Source organism: Pseudophryne corroboree, chromosome 12 (genome assembly GCF_028390025.1).
Source record: "Pseudophryne corroboree isolate aPseCor3 chromosome 12, aPseCor3.hap2, whole genome shotgun sequence".
NCBI classification, from domain to species: Eukaryota; Metazoa; Chordata; class Amphibia; order Anura; family Myobatrachidae; genus Pseudophryne; species Pseudophryne corroboree.
The window spans coordinates 49,631,831-49,654,237 of NC_086455.1; the positions used below are offsets into that span (position 1 = coordinate 49,631,831).

Genomic DNA, 22,407 nt, shown 5'->3' on the forward strand with positions numbered 1-22,407 from the left:
GGTCACGTGCCCCAGGCGCCGTACTTGAGAGGGTGCCGAAAACTCCCCCAGCCAGCTGCTCCTCCGCGCCGCCGCCCCCCCCCCCCCCCTCGCGATCACTTTCTTCCGCCGCGCACACCGGACTCCTGCCGCCACGATCACCTTCGCTGCTGCTGCAAGCCACTGAATGCCCGCACCTCCCTCTGCTCAAGTCCATGGTAGCGCCTCCTGCATACCCACCCATCTGCCTGCCTGCCAGCACCTCCCAGACCTACAGTATGCAGCAGGCAGCCATCCGGAGCAGAGAACGGGACAACACAGCCGGCGACCAGTTCATCTCATCCTCCTGGCCTGGGCTGAGGCAAGTGGACAATGTGAGGGGGATGGCCGGGCAGAAGGAGAAGCCTTCTTATATATGTAAATACAGACTATATATATATATATATATATATATATATATATATCAGGGGTGCGGCACTCACAGCGTCTTAAGCAGAGCATTAATGATGGCACAGTCACCAAGTTAGTAATCGTTTCAATCTATATTTTAGATTTTCGTCAGGATAATGGCTGTGCCATCATTATTGCTCTGATTAAGTTTCCATGAGTGCCGCACCTCTGCTATATACTGTTTATCTTATTGTGGGGGCAACAGACGTGTGTATGTGTGTATATATATATATATATATATATATATATGCATAATCCTGAACATAGGCCGGCACTCCTCAATGTCGCTAAAGGTGCTCCGGTGCCCTCTGTTGTAGGCATTAGGTATGTACAGAAGAACAAAAAGTGGCGGCACTCAGTCTGCTTAAATGGCAGATCACGTGTATTTAAAACACATATTTAGAACACCGGTGTTCTAAATATGTGTTTTAAATACACAGGATCTTCCATTTAAGCAGACTGAGTGCCGCCACTTTTTGTTCTTCTGTACATACCTCATGCCTACAACAAAGGGCACCGGAGCACCTTTAGCGACATTGAGGAGTGCCGGCCTATGTCCAGGATAATTATCTATCTATCTATCTATCTATCTATCTATCTATCTATCTATCTAATCAGTGAAAATAAGGTTGCACTATTGTGTGGTGTAGTTTTTATTTTTGTATTATATTTTTTTTGTTATTTATGTGTATATGTGTTGTGTGTGTGTTTTTTTTTTTTTTTTGGGGGGGGGGGCTAAACTACTGTCTTGCCCCGGGTGCCGAAAATCCTAGTTTCGGCCCTGTAGATAGACATGGGCTTTTGTAGAGAAGTTCCTGAAAATGCACGTATCTAGACCCAATATATTTTGAAGGGTTGTGTTAGTGTCTCATTAAATGAATTAAGACAGTAAAAAGCACTATGTGCAACTTTATATTATACGGCTTGAGTCCTTTTGGAAAATGACAATACAAATAAATTATATATACAGTAGTTAGTCACCAGCTTTGTATACTCCATGCAATGTCAGGAGCAGCAGCAAGGCCATTAGAGAACGCCTGTTGGTACCAGGACGTATATGCAATCCTTGTGGGGGATTGGGAACAGTGCATCAGTGTTATGCTCTGTGTGCCTACTTCTCTTCCTTTACTATGTGTGTGTGTGTGTGTGTGTGTGTGTGTGTGTGTGTGTGTGTGTGATGTGTGTTTATGTATATATATATATATATTTTAGTGATGAGCGGATTCGGTTTTACTCGGTTTTACTCGGTTCTCAAAACGGCATCTTATTGGCTCACGGATGTCACGTGTTTTGGATAGCCAATAAGATGCCATTTTGAGAACCGAGTAAAACCGAATCCGCTCATCACTAATATATATATATATAGTCCCCTCACTCACACCGTCAGATGGTAAATTACTGGGGTGCACTCCAAAGAGAACCCAGAAGGGTATCTAAATGCATACAATTGTAAAAGAGGAAAAGAAGGCACAAATATTGTCAAAACGCTGACAAGATCATGTTGAAGAAAGCTCTACGTGATCCTGCCAGCGTTGTGACAATATCTGTGCCTGCCTAAAGTGTGACCACCTTGAAAAAAGCCCTTGGAGGGGCCAAAACGTCTGTGGATGGTGGGTATGCACCATTGGGTATGTTAAAATATATATTTTGTTGCCATTTTTACACAAAGTTTGGAGATTGCCTTCTTTTTTTGCTTCCTGTAGATTACAATTGTGTATGTATGTATACTGTGTGTGTATATATATATACTTTTGTCTGCACTCAACAACAACTTTTTCTGAACAACATATATATACACATATATACATAAATAGATATAGATACAGTATAATATATGAAATTATGCTAAAGTATGGTTTATTTAGCATGTCATATCAGCAATGTATTGGACTGTTATTGCCCTTTATGAAGATGAAGGGCTGTGTGTACCGAAACAGTTGAGCCTGCAGGCTTGGAATAATGTCATGGGGTGCCATATTCCTTTATTACCTGGATATTTACTTCGTAATAGAAATGGGCACTGTGTGTGTGTGTGTGTGTGTGTGTGTGTGTGTGTGTGTGTGTGTGTGTGTGTGTGTGTGTGTGTGTGTGTGTGTGTGTACGTGTTGTTATAAGGGCCAATGTATAAATATAAAGCCTGGCATACTTAATTGGTGCTAATAAAACAGAATGCATTACTCATTGTGTGCCAGTGTTGCTTGCATGCAGTGGTGCTCTGCTACAACAGCATTGATCCTTTTCAGTCTGTTTCTCACTTTCCTCTATAACAACGGGATTTATATTCCGACAAGATGAACAGATGTAAAAAGTTGTAATTCAATGATTATGTTGCTATCTTTGTCTCTTTTTGAGGAATTAGGTATTGCACTCGTGGGAAGTCACATTTTATGCCTTGTTGGGATAATGAATATTATGGTAATATGCAGAGAATGTGAGTTTTGGAAAGTTGGGGGGGGGGGAGAGGAGGCAGCAAGTAGGTCCCCTGTGCATGGTAATAAATAGGAAGTAAATTTGTCATTATAGCCTCAATCCGAATGTGCTGGGGGGTGTTCAAGGCACCAGATTTAATTAAATCCTTTTTTAATATACAGACATCTAAACTGCATAATTCCCCTGTACTGCAAAACAGAGAGCAATATTAAGACAAACAGTCAGCGTGGATTACTAAACGTCTGCGAGTGGAGAGTCAATATACGCAGCTTACAGAGGCGCGGGATTCTGAACATCCTGAAGCAGTTTAACCCCTCCTCAGCTGGGGATCACTGCAGGAGGATTAGTCTACATGTTCTTCATTTATTCCTACTGTATGTCGTTCATGCATGTGATTCACAAATGCCTCCTATTCATGTAGACACGTGTACCCTTCACCTGTCAGTGCACCCATAGCACGTACAAAATACCTGTTTCCTAAAGCCCAAAGGTCTTGTCACTTGTAAACCATTGCCTAATCCCTGCTACTAAATTAACAGTATATGCAAACACATACATTTGACTCTTCACCTTGTTACAGATCACTTTGAGCACTTGCCACCTCCTGCCGTTACAAACGTCAATGGCATAACTTTTTTATTCCTCCTAAAATTCACTATTAAAACCTGTTTTTCCTATCCTACACAAGGACATGTCATCTCTGAAGAATACCCAAATGTCAGGAATACATACTTTCGTGTCTCTGGCAATACAGGGCTTAATTTGAGAGAGGGTAGGAGGTGACCATCAGCAAGTTTTAAATCTCCTTGTCACAGTAAGGTCCTCATATGTCACTGTCCATCCCAAGTGAAAGATGACTGCCGCCACACTTTGACATCCCATGATGCCTTTGTCTGTGCTCCAAGTTTCATCCCTCTCAAATATAAATCATCTCTCAACAAGAGATTTTCTAATGAAACGGCACTTCTGAAATATGTATGTTTCCTTTTGGTCGCGGTCCAGCATTTTCATCATGACATCTTTTATAAAGGTGGAGGAGGAGATGTCCGCTTTCTCTTAAGGAACCTGGCCACTGAAGTGGAAGACTTAGTGCAGTGTACAATGTCTGAGGTTTTTAACCTTGAAGAAGACACTACTTGTGATTGTGAGCTTGTTTGCATACTTTGTATTTGGTACACTTCTGACACACTTCCTTACAGTATATTGGATCTTGTATGTCTTCTCGTTGTTTAACTCAGTGGATTTCTTATGCGTCTTCCATGTCTGCCTTGCCACCATGTCCTGCTACAGTCCTCTCCATTCAATAATTTCTGTCCAAAATAGCCTCCCCCAGGCCTTTGATCATTTTTACCTTGACTCCACAGTACCTTGTCTGATACAACAGCATTTTGTAAAGTTGGCAGTGTTTCTTCTACGTAATTCCTACAAATTGTGATACATATCCATGTATGTTTATACATAGTCAGTGTTTTAACCTATCAATTTCTAAACCTGTCTAGCAGATGAAGGAATATTCCTTCAATTATTCCATTACTGGTTGCTTAGCAACCACTCTCTTCCTCACCAATCAGCCCATGGTGTGCTTGTCACATGGTCTCTGCGATTTCTCCTCCGCCATTAATTGCCTGTTTAAAAAAAAAAAGAAAGAAAGAACAATCTTGATTGTATCTCCAGTTTGCCTTTTGTCCACACATCTCATTCAGTATTATTATGTATTCAAAAGAAATGATTACAGCTTGGACTAGAGGAAAGAGCCACTTTAGTGTACTTCACAGGTGTGCAAAAGATCGGTCGGTAAATGTGTCTCTGCCATTGGTTACAGGTGGGCTCTGACAGAATGAAAAAGGAAGAGGGTGGCTCTGCCACTGCCTACAATTGGCATGTGCACAGGAGTCTAGTCATTTCATTCTGTATAGATGGATATTTAGCTTATTGTGGAGGGAATATTATTGCATGAAGACAGTGCTGGACAATGGCCCTCATTCCGAGTTGATCGCTCGCTAGCTACTTTTTGCAGCCGTGCAAACACATAGTCGCCGCCCACGGGGAGTGTATTTTCACTTTGCAAGTGTGCGATCGCATGTGCAGCTGAGCGGTACAAAAACATTTTGTGCAAAACAAGACCAGCCCTGAAGTTACTTATCCTGTGCGATGATCCTGGCGACGGAGGTCCCGGAATTGGCATCAGACACCCGCCCTGCAAACACCTGGTCACGCCTGCGTTTTTCCTACCACTCCCAGAAAACGGTCAGTGGACACCCACAAACGCCCTCTTCCTGTCAATCTCTCTGGAATCGGCTGTGCGAATGGAATCGTCGCTAGAAGCATTGCACAGCAACGATGCTGTTTGTACCCGTACGACGCGCGTGCGCATTGTGGTGCATGAACAGTTTTGCTGGTTTTTTACCTGATCGCTGCGCTGCAAAAAACGGCAGCGAGCGATCAACTTGGAATGACCCCTAATATGGGATGCAGGTTAGTAATAACGTAAGCTGACAACCTCTGGAAAAGGAGGGGTATTATGATGTTAGGTTGTCAGGGTACAAAATAAAACCTGGCACCATTTGTGAAGGTGGAATCAGAGGTGGATCATTTGGCAGAAGAAGTCCTTGTTGTAGCTTGTTTTTATTGCTGTTCAGAATTTATAAAAATATAAAAAGGATTTTATTTGGCAGACATCAGTAAAGACATATCCGCACATGCTGCAATACATAGAAAGAGCAGAATGTAAGGTCAAAGCAATATTTAAGTAAAGCAATATACAGGGGGTATTAGAATGAAGTGGTCTATGGTTTGGAGTCAGTAATCTGTGGTTTAAATCCATGTATGCAGTGGGATTTATTCTCGTGCGTCTCAGAAATCTCCGTCCTTGTCTGTGTCAGCGACCTCGGTAAAACCCCAATACCCAACTCCACTCCGCCAGGAAAAGAAAGGGCCCTGGAATTCATGCAAATCACATTAATTCTGGCATCTCCCTAGTGAGCCCGCTATAAACTGCAGCCTAATTAAATATTTTTTAACGATGTGAGTAATTTTTGCCACGGGGCGGATTGAGGGGGAAATTTAATATGAGATCACAAAAGCTGTTCCCAACGTTGATTCTGTAAATTAATAACTACGAGCCAAGTGCAGAAACACACAGACCGAGTAAGAGGATAGATGAATAGTGAAAGAACCGGCATACATTTCTTAACATTCCAAGTATGCCTCACAGTACTGTACACCTGTTTTACACAAGCATCTCACTGTTACCTACTGCTACAGCACTGTACACACAGCACTGCTGTAACTTTATCCCAAACCTGCTCCAAATGTTTCCAGTGTCATGGTGACATTAACCTGTTCTGAACTTCTGATCCAGGATATGGTCCCGTCTTGATCAGGAATTATTTGTTCTTTTCTGCACTAATAAAAGTAAGACTTAAAGGTTCTTATTGCTTTTTTTTTTTTTTTTTTTAACCCTCAATTTGATAGATGTTTAAGCTGCAGTTTCACATCTTAGTACGTAACTATCAGGAACCCCACATTGAATGTCATCTTACACAAGTCAGCAGTGGAAGATACATTGGTGGTCATTCCGGGTTGATCACTCGCTAGCAATTTTTAGCAGCCGTGCAAACGCTAAGCCGCCTCCCACTGGGGAGTATTTTAGCTTTACAGCAGTGCGAACGAAAGGATCGCAGAGCGGCAGCAAACTTTTTTTGTGCAGTTTTAGAGTAGCTCAATACCTACTCAGCGCTTGCGATCACTTCACGCCCAGCGTTTTTCCTGGCACGCCTGCGTTTTTCCGAACACTCCCTGAAAACGGTCAGTTGACACCCAGAAATGCCAACTTCATGTCAATCACTTTGCAGCCAGCAGTGCGACTGAAAAGCTTCGCTAGACCTTGTGTGAAATGACATCGTTCGTTGCAATTGTACGACGCGCGTGAGCATTGCGCCGCATACGCATGCGCAGAAGTGCCTTTTTTTCCCTTATCGCTGCAGAGCGAACGAAAGTAGCTAGCGATCAAATTGGAATGACCCCCATTATCTGCTGTTCTATAATATAAAACTATGCAAGGCTTGTTTTATACAAAATCGTTATTCACTATGGAATTATAATGAGCTAATTAGCACCATGCATAATAAATGTAATAATAAATGTAATGTATCTTTATTGTGACACGATACAAAAATGATCACATGGATGGCTTTTGCCTGTAATGCCATCCATCCTTCTGCTTCTGTCACACTGGCACTTGAGCTGAATCATCTTTGTTTTTATTGAAATAAATAAGATTGTCAGTAGTCGGTGTGCACCTAAGTTTTACTGATCTATAAAAGGCCTAACTACTCTCTTATTCTCTGCAGGTGGAGCTGACTGGAAGTAGCATATTTGATTATGTCCACCCTGGGGACCATGTGGAGATGGCGGAGCAGCTCGGCATGAAACTGCCCCCAGGCCGCGGGCTTCTCTCGCAGAGTGCCAACGATGATGGTGCCAGTTCAGCATCCTCATCCTCGCAGTCAGAGACTCCCGAGCCGGGTGAGTTAGGTGCTTTATATTGTCTGCTTATTGTAAGTCTATACACGTACACTTCTTTTATGCTATTCGATTCTTCTATCGGACGCCTAGAAGGTGACCATATTCTCTGCTTTAATATTGGCACTTAACTGATGATGTTGAGGCGCACTCTTACATAACTTGGAATAACAACTTACTTTACTTGGCTGGAAGTGTAATACTACAAATAGCCAGTATTATCAAAGCAAGGCCTATCATTTTCATGTGGACTTGTATTTCTGCAAAATAACCTGTATCTTTAAATCATAAGTTTTAACACACCAAGGGGAAATTCAATCAGCCGTGGTGATTTGCCGCTCACTAATTGATCTCCCGGGGCTTTCCAGTAACCCCCGAATGCTGCCAACAGCTATTATCTGGTAATCTTTTCAGGACCCCAGCAGGCTCCAAACCCCCCCACCACCACCACCACCACCATTTTTGTAGCCTATTTTTGCAAATCCAGCAGTGTTAATACTTAGTTCCATGAACTTATCACGGATTATATGTGTTAGCGCACAAGAACAGAACATTTAACGGGCGCAAAAACAGACTGTAATTGAATAGCCCAAAGCTAAAAAGCTTGAGACTACCCCCAGTTTTTTTCAGACAGTATCTGTTACATTTTCGGGGCTAATTGAATTCCCTCCCCCCAAGATAATAATTGGAATAATTGCTTCGATTTAACCATTTGGAGTGTTTTGTTAAGCATGTGCTAACATTGTGTGAGCTATGAGAATTCTTTTAGGTCTGTTTTGTAGAGAAAATGAAAGACAAAGGGTGATATGTGAGAATATATTTAACACAAATTGTGCCTATGCTATGTCCAATTATACACTTACAGCAATTGGTATACTTTAGTTGAGGGCAGGCATACTTTTAAGTAGCGCAAAGCATTCTCTTCTCTATGGGTCATCCACCCAGAATTATCACAAGTTGAGCAGTAAAAAAGGAAACATACGTGCTGACCTTTGCCAAATATCCTAAATAAATTAGAAAACAGAAACAGGATTCTACTGAAATCTAAGACGATAAAGAGTACTGACAGGCTGGTTATGTCAAGACTTTCCAATCTGGTTTTCCTTTTCATTTTGTGGCTTGTCCTTTTCCATGTCCAACAGACCTTAATAAGTTAAACCTCCAGCATCATCTATAATAACACTCTAAAACAGGTTCTGAGCTCATTGCTTCTATTCCAGAAAATGGTAAAGGAGAGGGGGGGTACAACCATGGCTCCGTGCTCCCCCTCTCCTTCATTGTGCTCTGACGATAATTCAAGCATTAGGGGAAAATCCATTTATAAATTAAACAAAATGACTAGATATCCATCGTTCCCCAGTTCATCACGCTGTTCAAACAGCCACGAGATTGGCGTCTTGTCCCCGGCCTTCCGAGAGCCTTAGTAATTAGATCTGTGACGGATTTATCCTTTACTGATTGAAGCTTTAAATTAATTGAAGTTCCACGTTTGTGGTTTTCTGTTTTTTTTTTTCTTTTTCTTTTTCTTTTTCATTGCAAGGTTTTTGCCTCCTGCATATTCTCTATGGATCAGTCTTTAGGGGAATGCTGTAAAAAAAACAAAATTTCTGTTGTTCTCTATGTATTTGAGCACAAAGGGGACAGTTTTATGGAATTGAGAGGGGGATCTGAGCTTCTGTTTGTTTAGTTCCTTTACAAGTGGAGGTATCCTTCTTTCAGCCATAAATACTCCCAACACTTGCTACATGATCTGTGCTTGCCTTGGGATTAATTCTGAAGTTACGGGATTGTTGACACATATTTAATTGAATTGAGTACAGATCTTTAATAGCATCACTTATAAGAGTTCCCTGTTTTTTAAATTCTTTTTCTTTTATATTTTAGAGGTCTGAATTAGAATCCACTTTTTTTTAAAGATTGCATTTACAAAGTACAAAATGGCCATGGTATGTCTTAATATCTCTTAAGCTTGTGCCACGTGCATCAGTTTCTGCAGGTACATCTAGATGATCCCAAAATCCGTAGTTTATTGTGCATTGTGCCAGTTTAAGGTACTAAGGGGGCAATTCAGACCTGATCACTAGGTTGCGTTTTCGCACAGCGGGCGATCAGGCACAAACTGCGCAAGCATATGCACGCAGGCGCGTCGCACTGGTACAAAGAGGATCACTGCTCAGCGATGGGTTTGTGCGGCGGATCCGTTCGCACGAGCGATCGCAAGGAGATTGACAGGAAGAAGACGTTTGTGGGTGTCAACTGACCGTTGTCAGGGAGTGTCTGGAAAAACGCAGGCGCGTTCATGCGTTAGCAGGGAAGGTTCCTGATGTCAATTCCGGTCCCGGAGGCTGATGTGATCGCAGCAGCTGAGTAAGTCCTGGGCTGTTTGTACAGCTCTGCTACACATGCGTTCGCACACTTGCACAGCTAAAATACATTCCCCCTGCAGGCGGTGACTATCTGATTGCAGTAGTGCACAAATCGCTGCTCAGCGATCAGGTCTAAATTAGGCCCTAAGATCTTTGCAAGTAGATGAAGACGCGGGCTTTCCATGTTGTGGTTTCCCCTGAACCCCAATGGGCCAGTCTGAGCCTGGGCCCATCGCAGCTACAGTGCGCACGCATCAAGGTACCTTTGCAGTGCGGCTTGCAGTCACAGTGATTGACAGGATGAGACTGTTTGGGGGAGGTACCAAGGAGTGTCTGCAAAATGCAGGAGTGCCGCAAGCGTTTTTGGGGCATGTCTCAGCATGCGACTGCAATCTTGTATGTACAAAACTTGGCGCCAGCGTCACAGCTCCCCTTGCTATTCTGCGCAGCCATGGAGGCACTCAGGGAGTCGATGTTTCTTGCATCTGCATCGTGGTTGCGATGGAGTTCACAGTTGCTGCAATGGCTTTGATAGGCATCTCTGTTCACTAGGCCCCATGTACTAGTAACTTAATAGGACATCTTGCAAGACTGAATTATAGTGGCATTCTCGCACAGCTTCTGAGCTTTGACACAGTGTAGACATTTCAGGATTAAGGGCATTATTCAGGTTTGTTAGCAAACCAAAAAAAGTTAGCAATTGGGCAAAACTATGTTGCCCTGCAGGTGGGGCGGATGTAACATGTGCAGAGAGAGTTAGATTTGGGTGGGGTGTGTTCAAACTTAAATCTAAATGGCAGTGAAGAAATTATGCAGCCAGTATTTACCCTGCACAGAAACAATATAACCCACCCAGATCTAAGTCTCTCTGCACATGTTACATATGCCCCACCTGCAGTGCAACATGGTTTTGCCCAATTGCTAACTTTTTTGGTTTGCTAACAACTCTGAATAACCCCCTAAGGTGTATAAACCATAAGGTGGTAATTTTAGAACACACGTAGTTAATTACAGATTCTCCACCCCTAGTTTATGTGAGTGTCTCACGAGTTGGGAAAGTAAACTTGTGCCTTCAAGTAAAGTGCAATGAAATTTGCTGCGCTATACTGTATAAGAAACATCTGAGTAATGTGTGGTTGGTTTACGGTAATTTAAATGAGATTAATAATAAGAATAATAAATGTTCCTACTGAAATATATATACATACCTCCCAACATTGGGAGAATGTAAGGAGGGCAAGACCTATATAAAAGGAGCGTGGCTTTGTGGGAGTGCCACTATCGCGAGCCTCGCCCCCGTTTTCCATCACTGTGGGGGCATGCCCAGCGCTCTGTGAGCTGTTGGCATGCCCCCAGTACCTCTGTCATGCGCACAGCTTCTATCCACAGCTGCACTGCTAAGCAGAGCAGTGACTGACAGGCATAGACAAATGCGGGGGGGTTTCCAGTTGCCCAGAAACCCACCTCCTCTTGGCAAGTGGCTCAAATTATGACAACATTAGCAATGGTATGTAATGTGATTACTAGAGCTGCCACCACATCATGCAGTTTAACCCCTTCAATGGCGGGTTTTCAATTTAAAAACACACCCTAGGGGGACGCCTGACTCCGGATAGGTAAGTATAAAATAAATAGAAGAACAGTGCACCCATTATAGATACGTCACTGTAGCAAGTTCTGTGACCTTTCCACTCAACGGACTACAGTCTACAATGGTGAGTTCACATGTTGTATTTTATTCTCAATAATAGTTTTATTTGGCTTCTATGTTAACACTGAGGGCGATGTGTTATGTTAAAGACCATGGGGGTCATTCCAAGTTGTTCGCTCGTTGCCGATTTTCGCTATGTTGCGATTTGTTGCTAAATGCGCATGCGCAAGGCACGCAGGGCGCATGCGCTTAGTTATTTAACTAAAAACTTAGTAGATTTGCTGTGGATCCTGCTGCGCTTTTCAGTCACACTGCTGATCGGTGAATGATTGACAGGAAAGTGGCGTTTCTGGGTGGTAACTCAGCGTTTTCCGGGAGTGTGCTAAAAAACGCAGGCGTGTCAGGGGAAAACGCGGGAGTGTCTGGAGAAACGGGGGAGTGGCTGGCCGAACGCAGGGCGTGGTTGTGACGTCAAACCAGGAACTAAACAGACTGAGCTGGTCGCAATCTGTGAGTAGGTCTGGAGCTACTCAGAAACTGCAAAGAATTATTTAGTAGCAGTTCTGCTAATCTTTCGTTCGCTATTCTGCTAAGATAAGATACACTCCCAGAGGGCGGCGGCCCAGCGTATGCGATACTGCTAAAAGCAGCTAGCGAGCGAACAACTCGGAATGAGGGCCCATGTGCAATGATCTCCTAGTAGTGCCTATTTCTAAAAGAAATAATTAGCAAAAGTAATCCTGGTAGCTGGTACACACTCTACTGACCTGATAGTTGTGTCACTTTTGGTATAGTGTGTTCTCTTAGTGCCCCAGGCAACAATTGTTAGCAAAAGTATACAAATTATATTACAACTTTGTAAGTGGAAAGTAGCAGTGTGGGCAGCAGCTCAAGCTACAAGTTAATTATAGAATGTGAATCGGACTTGCAGCTGGTGTGCCAATTACTGAGAAATCCTGCTTGTCTGTTACTAGAAGGATGACGTCTACCTGCATGTATGGTACCTCATCCCGTCTAGACAGGTAAAAATCTTTTCTTCTTCTGACCCGGGTGGATTTCAGGGCATTTGGGAGCTGAATATCTTTTTTGATTCATGTGGCAAGACACTGGTGCTTGGTGCTGGTGACTGACCACCTTCCCAAACCCAAGCATTTCAGATTTATGGTTTAAATTTTGATTTTTGGTTTAAATTTACGGTAACAGGTTAGCAGCTTATATTTTTACAGCAGTAAAATCTTTGTTGGTGACCCATTGGTGTGCGACATTACCCAGCTTGTCCAGGAGCTGACTGGGAAATGGATAAACAGTATCCGAATCCATTGATGAGAAAATACAATTTTAAAATATATTGAAATCCTGGTCATAGCTCAACTCAATCTTCGTGTGTGTGTGTGTGTGTGTGTGTGTGTGTGTGTGTGTGTGTGTGTGTGTGTGTGTGTGTGTCTTCCCCACACAAACGTTCTTTTGATACATTCATTTATGCCAGCACAATGTTCCTGTTGTTGTTTGAGGTTACATCTTTATATTGGAAACTCAATAAACTTGAAATCAACAAAAAAAGATGAGAGATGAAAATCAGTTCAAAGTGTAGATGCTGTATTTATGAAAATATCAATTTCCATTCTTCACAATAGCTAAATGCTTTGTCTAAATCTGTGGGAGGAAAATAATAGGCCTCTATAGTAACCAAGATTCCTTTACCTGTGACGGTGACCACATTGCCCACTGTGTATTAGCTACCTCAGATGCTGGTCTGATGGCATTTTAGGTGCCCCTAGCATCATTAGCAAGAAGCACAACTGATCACATACTCTTCAGTCTAGCCACATCAGTTTACTCCTGAGGGTAAATTTACTAAGATGGGAGTTCTATTTAAGATAGGATGTTGCCCATAGCAACCAATCAGATTCTACTTCTCATTTATCTATCACCTTCTAGAAGATAATACCTGGGATCTGATTGGTTGCTATGGGCAACATCCCATCTTAAATAGAACTCCCATCTTAGTAAATTTACCCCCTGGTCTCAGCAGATTAGTGATGAGCAGTTGATGCCGATCAAGTAAAACGGATGAATAGGCATATATGTATCCTTCAAGAAGATATGTTTAACCTAGTGAGGAGCACATACCAAAGAGATGAGTATCTTATATAAAAGTCAACAGGCTCTGGGGCGTGGCCTGACAGCAGACTCAAGCAGATGTGCTGACCTGGAGCTCCTGCTTTGGGCATATATTTTAAACATTTATACTGCTCCCTGGTGATTTTGGGGACCCATTTCTGCTTCCTGGAGCCCCCCTGCATTGGATTGGGAGGTGCGCGGAGCCGGCAGATGCGCTCTGCGTCTGTGCAGGTTGCGGCCTACCGATCCACTAGAAGCCGGGACCTCCATTTATCAATCTACCCGCTGACCCAGAAAAGCAGACCCTCACCTCCAAACCACTTTCAGCTGTGCCCTCTGGCTCCGACCAGGCCTCCTTCTTCCTGGGACCTGTGCTCTGGCAGCCATCACTCCCCCTCTCCTGCTGCACTGTTAACTGGCCTTGGGGTAATCCTGGTCACTGGCTGGACCGTGACCGGGCCTCATCCTGTAGAGCCACGAACGCCGAAGCCGCGTTGTAGCTGCCGGTTCCTGGAGCTGCACATTGGAAGCTAGCTGCATTGGAGGTACTGTGGTGGGGCCGCCAGCTTTCGTTTCTTCCCCTGACGCAGACTAATCCCTGCTCCCCTCTGCCTGCAGGGTGTTGTGCTCTGGGGCCGTACTGTAGCCACCTGCCTTCGACACCTCGCACTGGTTATTTGCCGCGCTGTCGGGACAGCTGTGACTCCACCGGATTTTGTTTCTCCCTCCAGACGCACCACTGTGTGTTCATATTGTATGGGCATATACTCTCTACAGCAGTTGTTACAGATAGAGCGCCCATAGAGCCCTTTCTGTAATCTTAGCACACCCTTAGGGCACTAACCCAGGATGCTGACCTAACGCCGCAATATATCCTACCTGGACCGCAATTTTTTTTATACCCTCCCATTTTCTACTTAACACACATCTATCAAACAGCGTCTGTGTCTCCTTTTACGTTTGTGACGCCACGCCTACCCGGTTGGCCCCCCACAATGGCGCAAAGAAATAAGAAAAATACAGAGGCCCCCACAATTTTTTTTGTGCCAAAATCTAAGGGCCCTCCAACTCCTGCATTGCTCACGGACTCTCCTTCCTACCCCTGTTCATCAGAGACGGGTATAGACCCACAGATCCAAGCAGTCATGACAAGTTTACTTGAGGGGGTCCAATCTGCCTTTAAGCAAGAATTTCCACAGCCATTGCTGACTTCAAATCTGATCTCACTGCTCTAGGTAATCGTACAGATGCTCTTGAATTTAAGACAGACGACCTCTGTCGCTCTCAGCAACGCCTGGACTCAGAACTCTCTAGACACCATGATGAGATGGAGGATCTCAAAGAACGACAAGAAGATCAGGAGAATCGCTCCCGACGCAATAATTTGCGTATTCACAATGTAGCGAAATCAATTCTAAGCTCCGTCCTACCGTCCTTTTTTAAATACTTTTTTCAGCACATATTGCCTGGTCTCTCTGATGGCGACTGTCTCTGTGATAGAGCTCACAGGGCGCTCCGAGCTAAACCTGCTCCGTCGCAACCACCCAGGGATGTCATAGTTTGTCTACACTATTATCGCTCAAAAGAACGGATCCTGATGTCGGTTCGAGATTCCCCAGTAATTGATTTCCGGGATATGCAACTGCAGATTTTCCAGGATCTAGATCCATCTACTATTCAAAAGCGACGAGATCTCCAGCCCGTTACCAGGATACTACGACAGCATCAAATACGTTACAGATGGGGATTCCCTTTTATGTTACAGGTTACAGCGAACAACTCCACCCATTCCGTTAAAACTTTAGCTCAGGGTCAGGACTTGTTGGCTAAACTAGATCTCCTCCCAGTACCGTCGCCTGATGGTGAGGCTGCTTCTTCCTCTGGATCACGCCGCTCTCAGATCCATTTGCCTGAATGGACAAGGTTGACCCGTCATCGCAATGACACCAATGACCCTCCCTGATCTTGACAGACACTTTTAGCTACAATAAGATAAATTCCACTGTTCTAGGGATGTGTCTCCTTATCATATGTTTTTTTTGTTGCCAGATCGGGGCTATAGCTTCCATCTTACCTTCTTTATACAAATGTTATTGGTTTTGATATCGACTACTGGGCGTTAATGTTTGTTATATGCTGTGCCTAGTGTTATGTTATTACGCTGAGCTTGCCTTGCTTACCCTGATTTCCCTTTGTCTCCTTTTCCTCCCCCTATCCCACCTCCCCCCCCTTGCCCTTGCCCCCTTCACTCTTTCCCCCTACTCCCCCCCCCCCCCCTTTTTTTTCTCCCTCCCTTGTCACGACACAGTACGTTTTGTTTGGTTTTTCTTTTTGTTGTTGTGTGTTTTGAGCTATATAACTGATTCTTTGGATATTACCGCCTTAATTATCGCGGTCCAGGAGGATCTGCGTCTCCTGCATTGGTTCTCTGCTCCCACTACCCCCGTGCTCCCTTTATTTGTGATTTCGTATATAATAATGTCTACTATTAGTATAGCGGTCCTTGATTGGGACCCTATGTTTCAGGATGTTTACCCGTATGGGTTTCCTGTCACTCTCTCTTCTTCTACATCTCTGCTCCTTGTTTCTTGCTGTCCCTTTTCTCCCTTTTTTTCTTTTCCTCCCCGGGATGGGTTTCTATTGATCCTTTTCCATTCTTTGGTTTCACATGGCACTTAAGTTATTCTATGTAAATGTTAACGGGCTTAACTCTCCCAAGAAACGTACAGTAATGTTGTCCGCCTGTAGAAGAGAAAAGGCTGACATAGTTTTCCTCCAGGAGACCCACTTCACTGGTACACACTCTCGACTTCAAGGTAAGCAGTTTACCCAATCCTTTTTTGCTTCTACTGATTGTAAGAAGAGGGGGGTGGCCATACTGATCCATCGTAACATCCCATTTGTACACACTACAACCATAGCTGACCCTGAAGGGCGATACGTCATAGTGATTGGTACGCTTAACACAGAAATTCTGACACTTGTGTCTGTATACGCCCCGAATCAAGATCAATCACGGTTTTTCCGCACACTCTTTCTGCGTCTTAGTAGAGTAGCACAGGGCCACATCCTTTTAGGTGGGGACTTTAATACTGTGATCGATCCCCTCTTAGATAAATCTAACTCTCCAAAAAAATAAGAAGGAAGCGTCCCCGACTGAGGCCTCTCTCACGTTACTATCCTCCCTCACCCAGCTTAATCTAAGAGACACCTGGCGTCTTAAACACTCCACAGCTAGGGATTATACCCACTTTTCTGCACCTCACCGACATTACTCTCGGATCGATATGATCCATGTATCTCAATCACTCACGACATTAATTTCTGATGCAGGCATCACTCCCTGTTCATGGACGGATCATGCGGGAGTGTATATCCTGTTAGACCAGTACAGGACCCCTAATAAGACACGTAAATGGCGTCTGGATGACACCCTTCTTTCACATCCCTCCACTCTTTTAGATACTAAATCAACCCTGGAATTTTTTTTCAAAGAAAATGTTTCCCCAGAAGTCTCTCCTAGTATTGTTTGGGAAGCACACAAAGCCACTATCCGTGGTCATCTTATGTCCAAGGCCTCGGCCATACGTAAGAAAGCAACACTGGAAGTTTCCTCACTGGAATCTCAAATCTCTGCGCTCTTAGCACAACATAAAAATTCCCAGAGTGACTCCTTACTTTTGCAGATTAACAACCTCAGAGGTCAGTTAAATACTCTTTTATCGCGACGTGCGGCAGCCATTCTACAGAAGCTCCGTCAAAAATTCTATAATAAAGCGGATAAAATAGATAGTCTTTTAGCCAATAAATTGCGAAGTAAGCGGGCTATGGGAATGATAGAAAAATTATACTCCAACACATTGAACACGCTCACTTATGACCCTAAACTGATGGTAGAGGAATTTCGAGGTTTTTATAACTCCTTATATAACCTTCCTGCCCCTCCTCTCTCCTCTGATGGTCCGGAGGGTGTATGTTCATACCTCTTGGATACTCCCTTGCCGTGCCTGACGGAGCGGCAAGTCTCTCTTCTTAATGAGGATATCTCGTTGGAGGAGACGGTCGCCGCTGTCAAATCTATGCGATCGTCGGCCGCACCTGGCCCAGATGGCTTCACCGCACAATATTACAAAACATTCCTCTCGGAACTAGCCCCTCATCTTACCTCACTTTTTAATAATGTTCTGGAAGGATCATCGTTTGCGCCGGCAACTGTGCAAGCTGACATTATTGTTATTCCGAAACCGGAGAGAGATCCCACACAATGTTCCAATTACCGCCCGATCTCATTGCTGAATGTTTGTCACAACTGAGGGCTGGTGTTGACCAGGGGGAGCCTCAGTTGTAGGGGCTGAGGTATATGTGTACCTGGGAGGCAGTACAGGGTTCTTAGACATGCAGGGAACCTTTAGAACAAATGCCCGAAGGCGTGACCAAGACAACGAAGGAAAGTTCAAAGGTTTATTAAACACAGTTCAGAGGAATACGGATGACTTGGTACAGGTAACAGGAATCACAGTTCAGAGAAATACTTGGGATCGATGACGGAACACCGATGGTGACTTGGGATCGATGACGGAGCACCGATGGAGACTTGGGATCGATGGCGGAACACCGATGGGACTTGGGATTGATGGCGGAACACCGATGGAGACTTGGGATCGATGGCGGAACACCGATGGAGACTTGGGATCGATGGCGGAAGAACACCGATGGAGACTTGGGATCGATGGCGGAACACCGATGGAGACTTGGGATCGATGGCGGAACACCGATGGTGACTTGGGATCGATGGCGGAACACCGATGGTCACTGGAGATCGATGGTGAAACACCGATGGTTACTGGCAGGGCAGAGCACTGCTGGAAGCTGGTGTCGGTAACTGCCAGTCACAGGATGCAATGATGAGACACTGCAGAGTCAGGCTGTACTGCAGAGAAAGTCCATGGGAGGACTGCACACTGGAATCACTGAAGACAATTGAAGCACTGACCAACTTTCCAGCCCAGGAACAAGATATTTATACCAGCTGGGAAACAGGGATTGGCTGGCTGATTAAGCAGAGTCTAGAGTGCAGCTGCTGGGTAATTAGGTAGAAACCAGAGTGCAGCTGATTGGCTGAAAAGTAACGTGATGAAAACAAACATGGCTGCGCCCATGTTTGAATTTGGAGGGAAAGACTGTTTGTAACTTGCATGTGAAACTTAACCCTGATGCTGCCAGAATCACAGTAAGGAGATTAGAGACAATGAGATGCAGCGTCCTGCACACAGACAGTGCAGATGGAATCCAGGCTTGGAACACTGGGACAGTCTCAGGAGACATTTGGAAGGTAAATACTGATAAGGAATTACCTGGATCGTGACAATGTTGACCTTAAGATCTTTGCAAAAATTTTGGCCAACCGCTTAGCTCCCCTACTCACGCAATTGATTCACCCAGACCAAGTGGGCTTTATCCCTGTCCGTCAGGCCTCCGATAATACCAAGAGAGCCATAGATCTTATATATTCTATTCATAAACAAAAACTACCTTCACTGCTACTAGCACTGGATGCCGAGAAGCCTTTTGATATGGTATCTCAGCGCTTTATAGATCCCCTACTGCCACAGTTTCTGTTAATCGCTTCACCTCCTCCACTTTTGTAATCAATAATGGCACCAGACAGGGATGCCCGCTCTCCCCCCTACTATTTGCCTTGGTTATGGAGCCGCTGGCAGCAAGGCTCCAAGCTAATACAGATATAGCCGGAGTGCGGGTAGGCCCTTCTGAGCATAAAATTGCACTATATGCTGACGATATCCTATTATCCCTTGGATCCCCGACTCAGTCGCTACAGCCGCTCCTCTATGAAATAGACCTCTATTCTAAGCATTCAGGTTATAAAATCAATGTGAATAAAACTGAAGTGTTGAATTTTTACATTCCTGGCCCGATTAGGCTCTCTTTGGAAAATTCCTTTCCATTTCAATGGCACAAACAAAAGATTAAATATTTAGGCATTTTCCTAACACATTGTCACCATCAACTATATCAAGCTAATTTCCCTAGACTTTTGGACCGAATTAAATCGGACTTGTCTTCTTGGTCTAACCTATTTATTTCCTGGATAGGCAGGGTGAATTCGGTGAAAATGAATGTGCTCCCTCGGATACTGTACCTATTCCAAACTCTTCGGATATTTATCCCTCCATCTGCCTTCAACTTCTTACAGTTTCACACGTCACAGTTTGTATGGGCAAATAGGCGTCCCTGAGTCCGACTAAAACTATTACAGCGCCCCACCTGTAGTGGAGGTCTGGGCATCCCAGACTTTAGAAGATATTATTTAGCCACGCAGCTTTGACAGTGTGTACAATGGTGTAACCCTGAGTCTCGGAGGGTCTGGGTATCTATGGAAGCTGCCGAACTAGGTCTCTCTACTCTCTCTTCTCTTCTTTGGCTTCCGAAATCCTGCCGCCATAGAAATGTGGCCTTTCACCCCATAGTGTCCCGCTCACTGACTGTTTGGGACTTTGCCAATAGGAAATACAACTTGGCCCCAGCCCCCTCCCCCATCATCCCAATATTACACAATCCAGCATTTTCCCCTGGCACACATAAGCTATTATTTACCCCCTGGCAGGATAGGGGTATCTTATATCTGAATGATATCACCAGAGACACTAGTTTTCCTCAGTTCTCCCAGATTCAAAAAGATATTGATATCCCATCCAAATATTTTTACCAATTTTTACAACTTAGGCACTTTCATGCCGCAATGAGCCACGTTCTCTCTAGCAGACCTCTGACCACGCTCGGTACAGTATGTTTCAGACGTCACTCAACCAAAGGTCTAATTTCCCTCTTGTATGCCACTCTTAATGGGGAGTCACCCTCTCAACGTGACCCTCACGAGAGGGCATGGGAACTGGATCTAGGCTCAGCTTTAGATGATGAGGAATGGTCTGAAGCCTGGGGTAATGCAGCATCTAGCTCTATCTGCGTTAGAATTAAAGAGAATGTTTACAAATTGTTATATAGATGGTATTATGTACCATCTCGCTTAAGCAGAATGTACCCGGATATATCAGACAGATGTTGGAGAGGATGTGGCGCAGAAGGCTCCTTCCTTCCAATTAGTGAATATTTGGAGAGATGTGCTCAATCTCATTACTGACTTATTATAGATTCCTATTCCTTACGATCCTAAATACATTCTGCTCCCCCTAAACCTGCCAACGCTGACAAAATATCAAAATAAACTGGTGCGACATATAGTTTCTGCAATGACATGTCAATTGGCCGCAGACTGGAAAAACCCTAATCCGCCCTCCATACAGTCTATAATTGCCCGCATATGGTATGTTTACCGTATGGACTACATGACTAGTATCATTAATTGCTCCTCAAAGTCATTTGATAAAATATGGAGTCCATGGCTGACTAATCAACATGCCCCTTCACCTTTCAACTAACTCCGCACTATGCTATAACTGATGGAACCCTCGCGGGGACCCTACTCTACTCTATCCTACTCTATCTCTCTGCTTCTTTCTTTCTCTCTTCTCTTTCTCTCTTTCCTCTCTATCTTCTCCTCCTCTACTTCTTAATATCAGCCGGCTGAACTTTCGGCTGACTGCCATTCTTTCTTTTTTATATTAGCCGCTCCTTGGGTCAAAAATGATCACCTTTTTTTTTTATTCTCTATATATTTACCTACTGTCAGGATGTATTAACAATGTACTATGCTATTATTACCACTTGTTGATTCCTGTTTGTATTTTGTGATCCCACGAATAAAAATTATGTTTAAAAAAAAAAAAAAGTCAACAGGCTTCCCCCATTCCAACGGTAAAGCAGAACGGCCTATGCTGGCGCTATATAAGTAAATGTTAATGAGTTATAATAATCTTGCCCTTAACTGCCAGTGCAAACCCACCAGCAGACATATTACTCAGCTGTGACTGCACCCTGTGGGTCTGATTCTGTGGCGTAGGGAAAGTTGCGAAAGCCAGACTCACTGCCATATGCTAGTGCGAGATTCCGTCAAGCTACATGCAATGGTCATTGAGCCTGCAAGTGAGAATCCGTGCTGCCCATTGATTTTACGACAGTCGGCACAAATGTCATCATTAGTTTCTGCATTGCATCCGCCCTATGCTAGGTGCAAGATATCCATAAAAACACAGGCTACCTTTCCCCATACGCATGAATCACATGGAGCTTTTGATAAATGCCCATGAGACTCCCGCAAGTCAGGGCAGTTGCATATGATTGCATTGTCCCTGCCCAGTTCCCATCCAGAAACACTCAATTTCACAGACCGACAGATCCGGCCAAGTCCTGTCCAACTCAGATTAGGACAGACGTGCAAAGATAAGTATATTCACATCTGCCCATGCATTATATGCAAAAAGTCAACATTATCGTCCATGCATCTGTCTGACTCAGAAACAGCCCCTGTACCATCTTTTAACCCAAAGCACAGAACGTTCATTTGTAATCCCGTCTTTGCTTGCCAGGCCATTGTATTTTGACTACATACAGTGCATCCGGAAAGTATTCACAGCGCTTCACGTTTTCCACATTTTGTTATGTTACAGCCTTATACCAAACTGGAATAAATTATTTTTTCCCTCAGAATTCTACACACAATTGCTGCAAAGAGGAATGGGCGAAACTGGCCAAAGATAGCTGTGCCAAGCTTGTGACATCGTATTCAGAAAGACTTGAGGTTGTAATTGCTGCCAAAGGTGCACCAACAAAGTATTGAGCAAAGGCTGTGAATACTTATGTACATGTGATTTCTTCGTTTTTTTATTTTTAATACATTTGCACAAATCACAAAAAAAAAGTTTTTTCGCGTTGTCATTATGGGGTATTGTGTGTAGAATTCTGAGGGGA

General features: G+C 44.0%; 1 protein-coding gene across 8 annotated transcripts in view; it reads left to right on the forward strand.

Moving 5' to 3' along the window:
* Positions 1-22,407, forward strand: part of NPAS3 (neuronal PAS domain protein 3) — a 631,952-nt gene that overhangs the window by 479,628 nt on the left and 129,917 nt on the right. For all 8 annotated transcript variants that reach the window (XM_063947474.1, XM_063947478.1, XM_063947476.1 and 5 more), the window contains one exon: positions 7,212-7,386. In XM_063947474.1, coding sequence (XP_063803544.1) covers positions 7,212-7,386 — 175 coding nt within the window. The remainder of the gene's footprint in view (positions 1-7,211; positions 7,387-22,407) is intronic.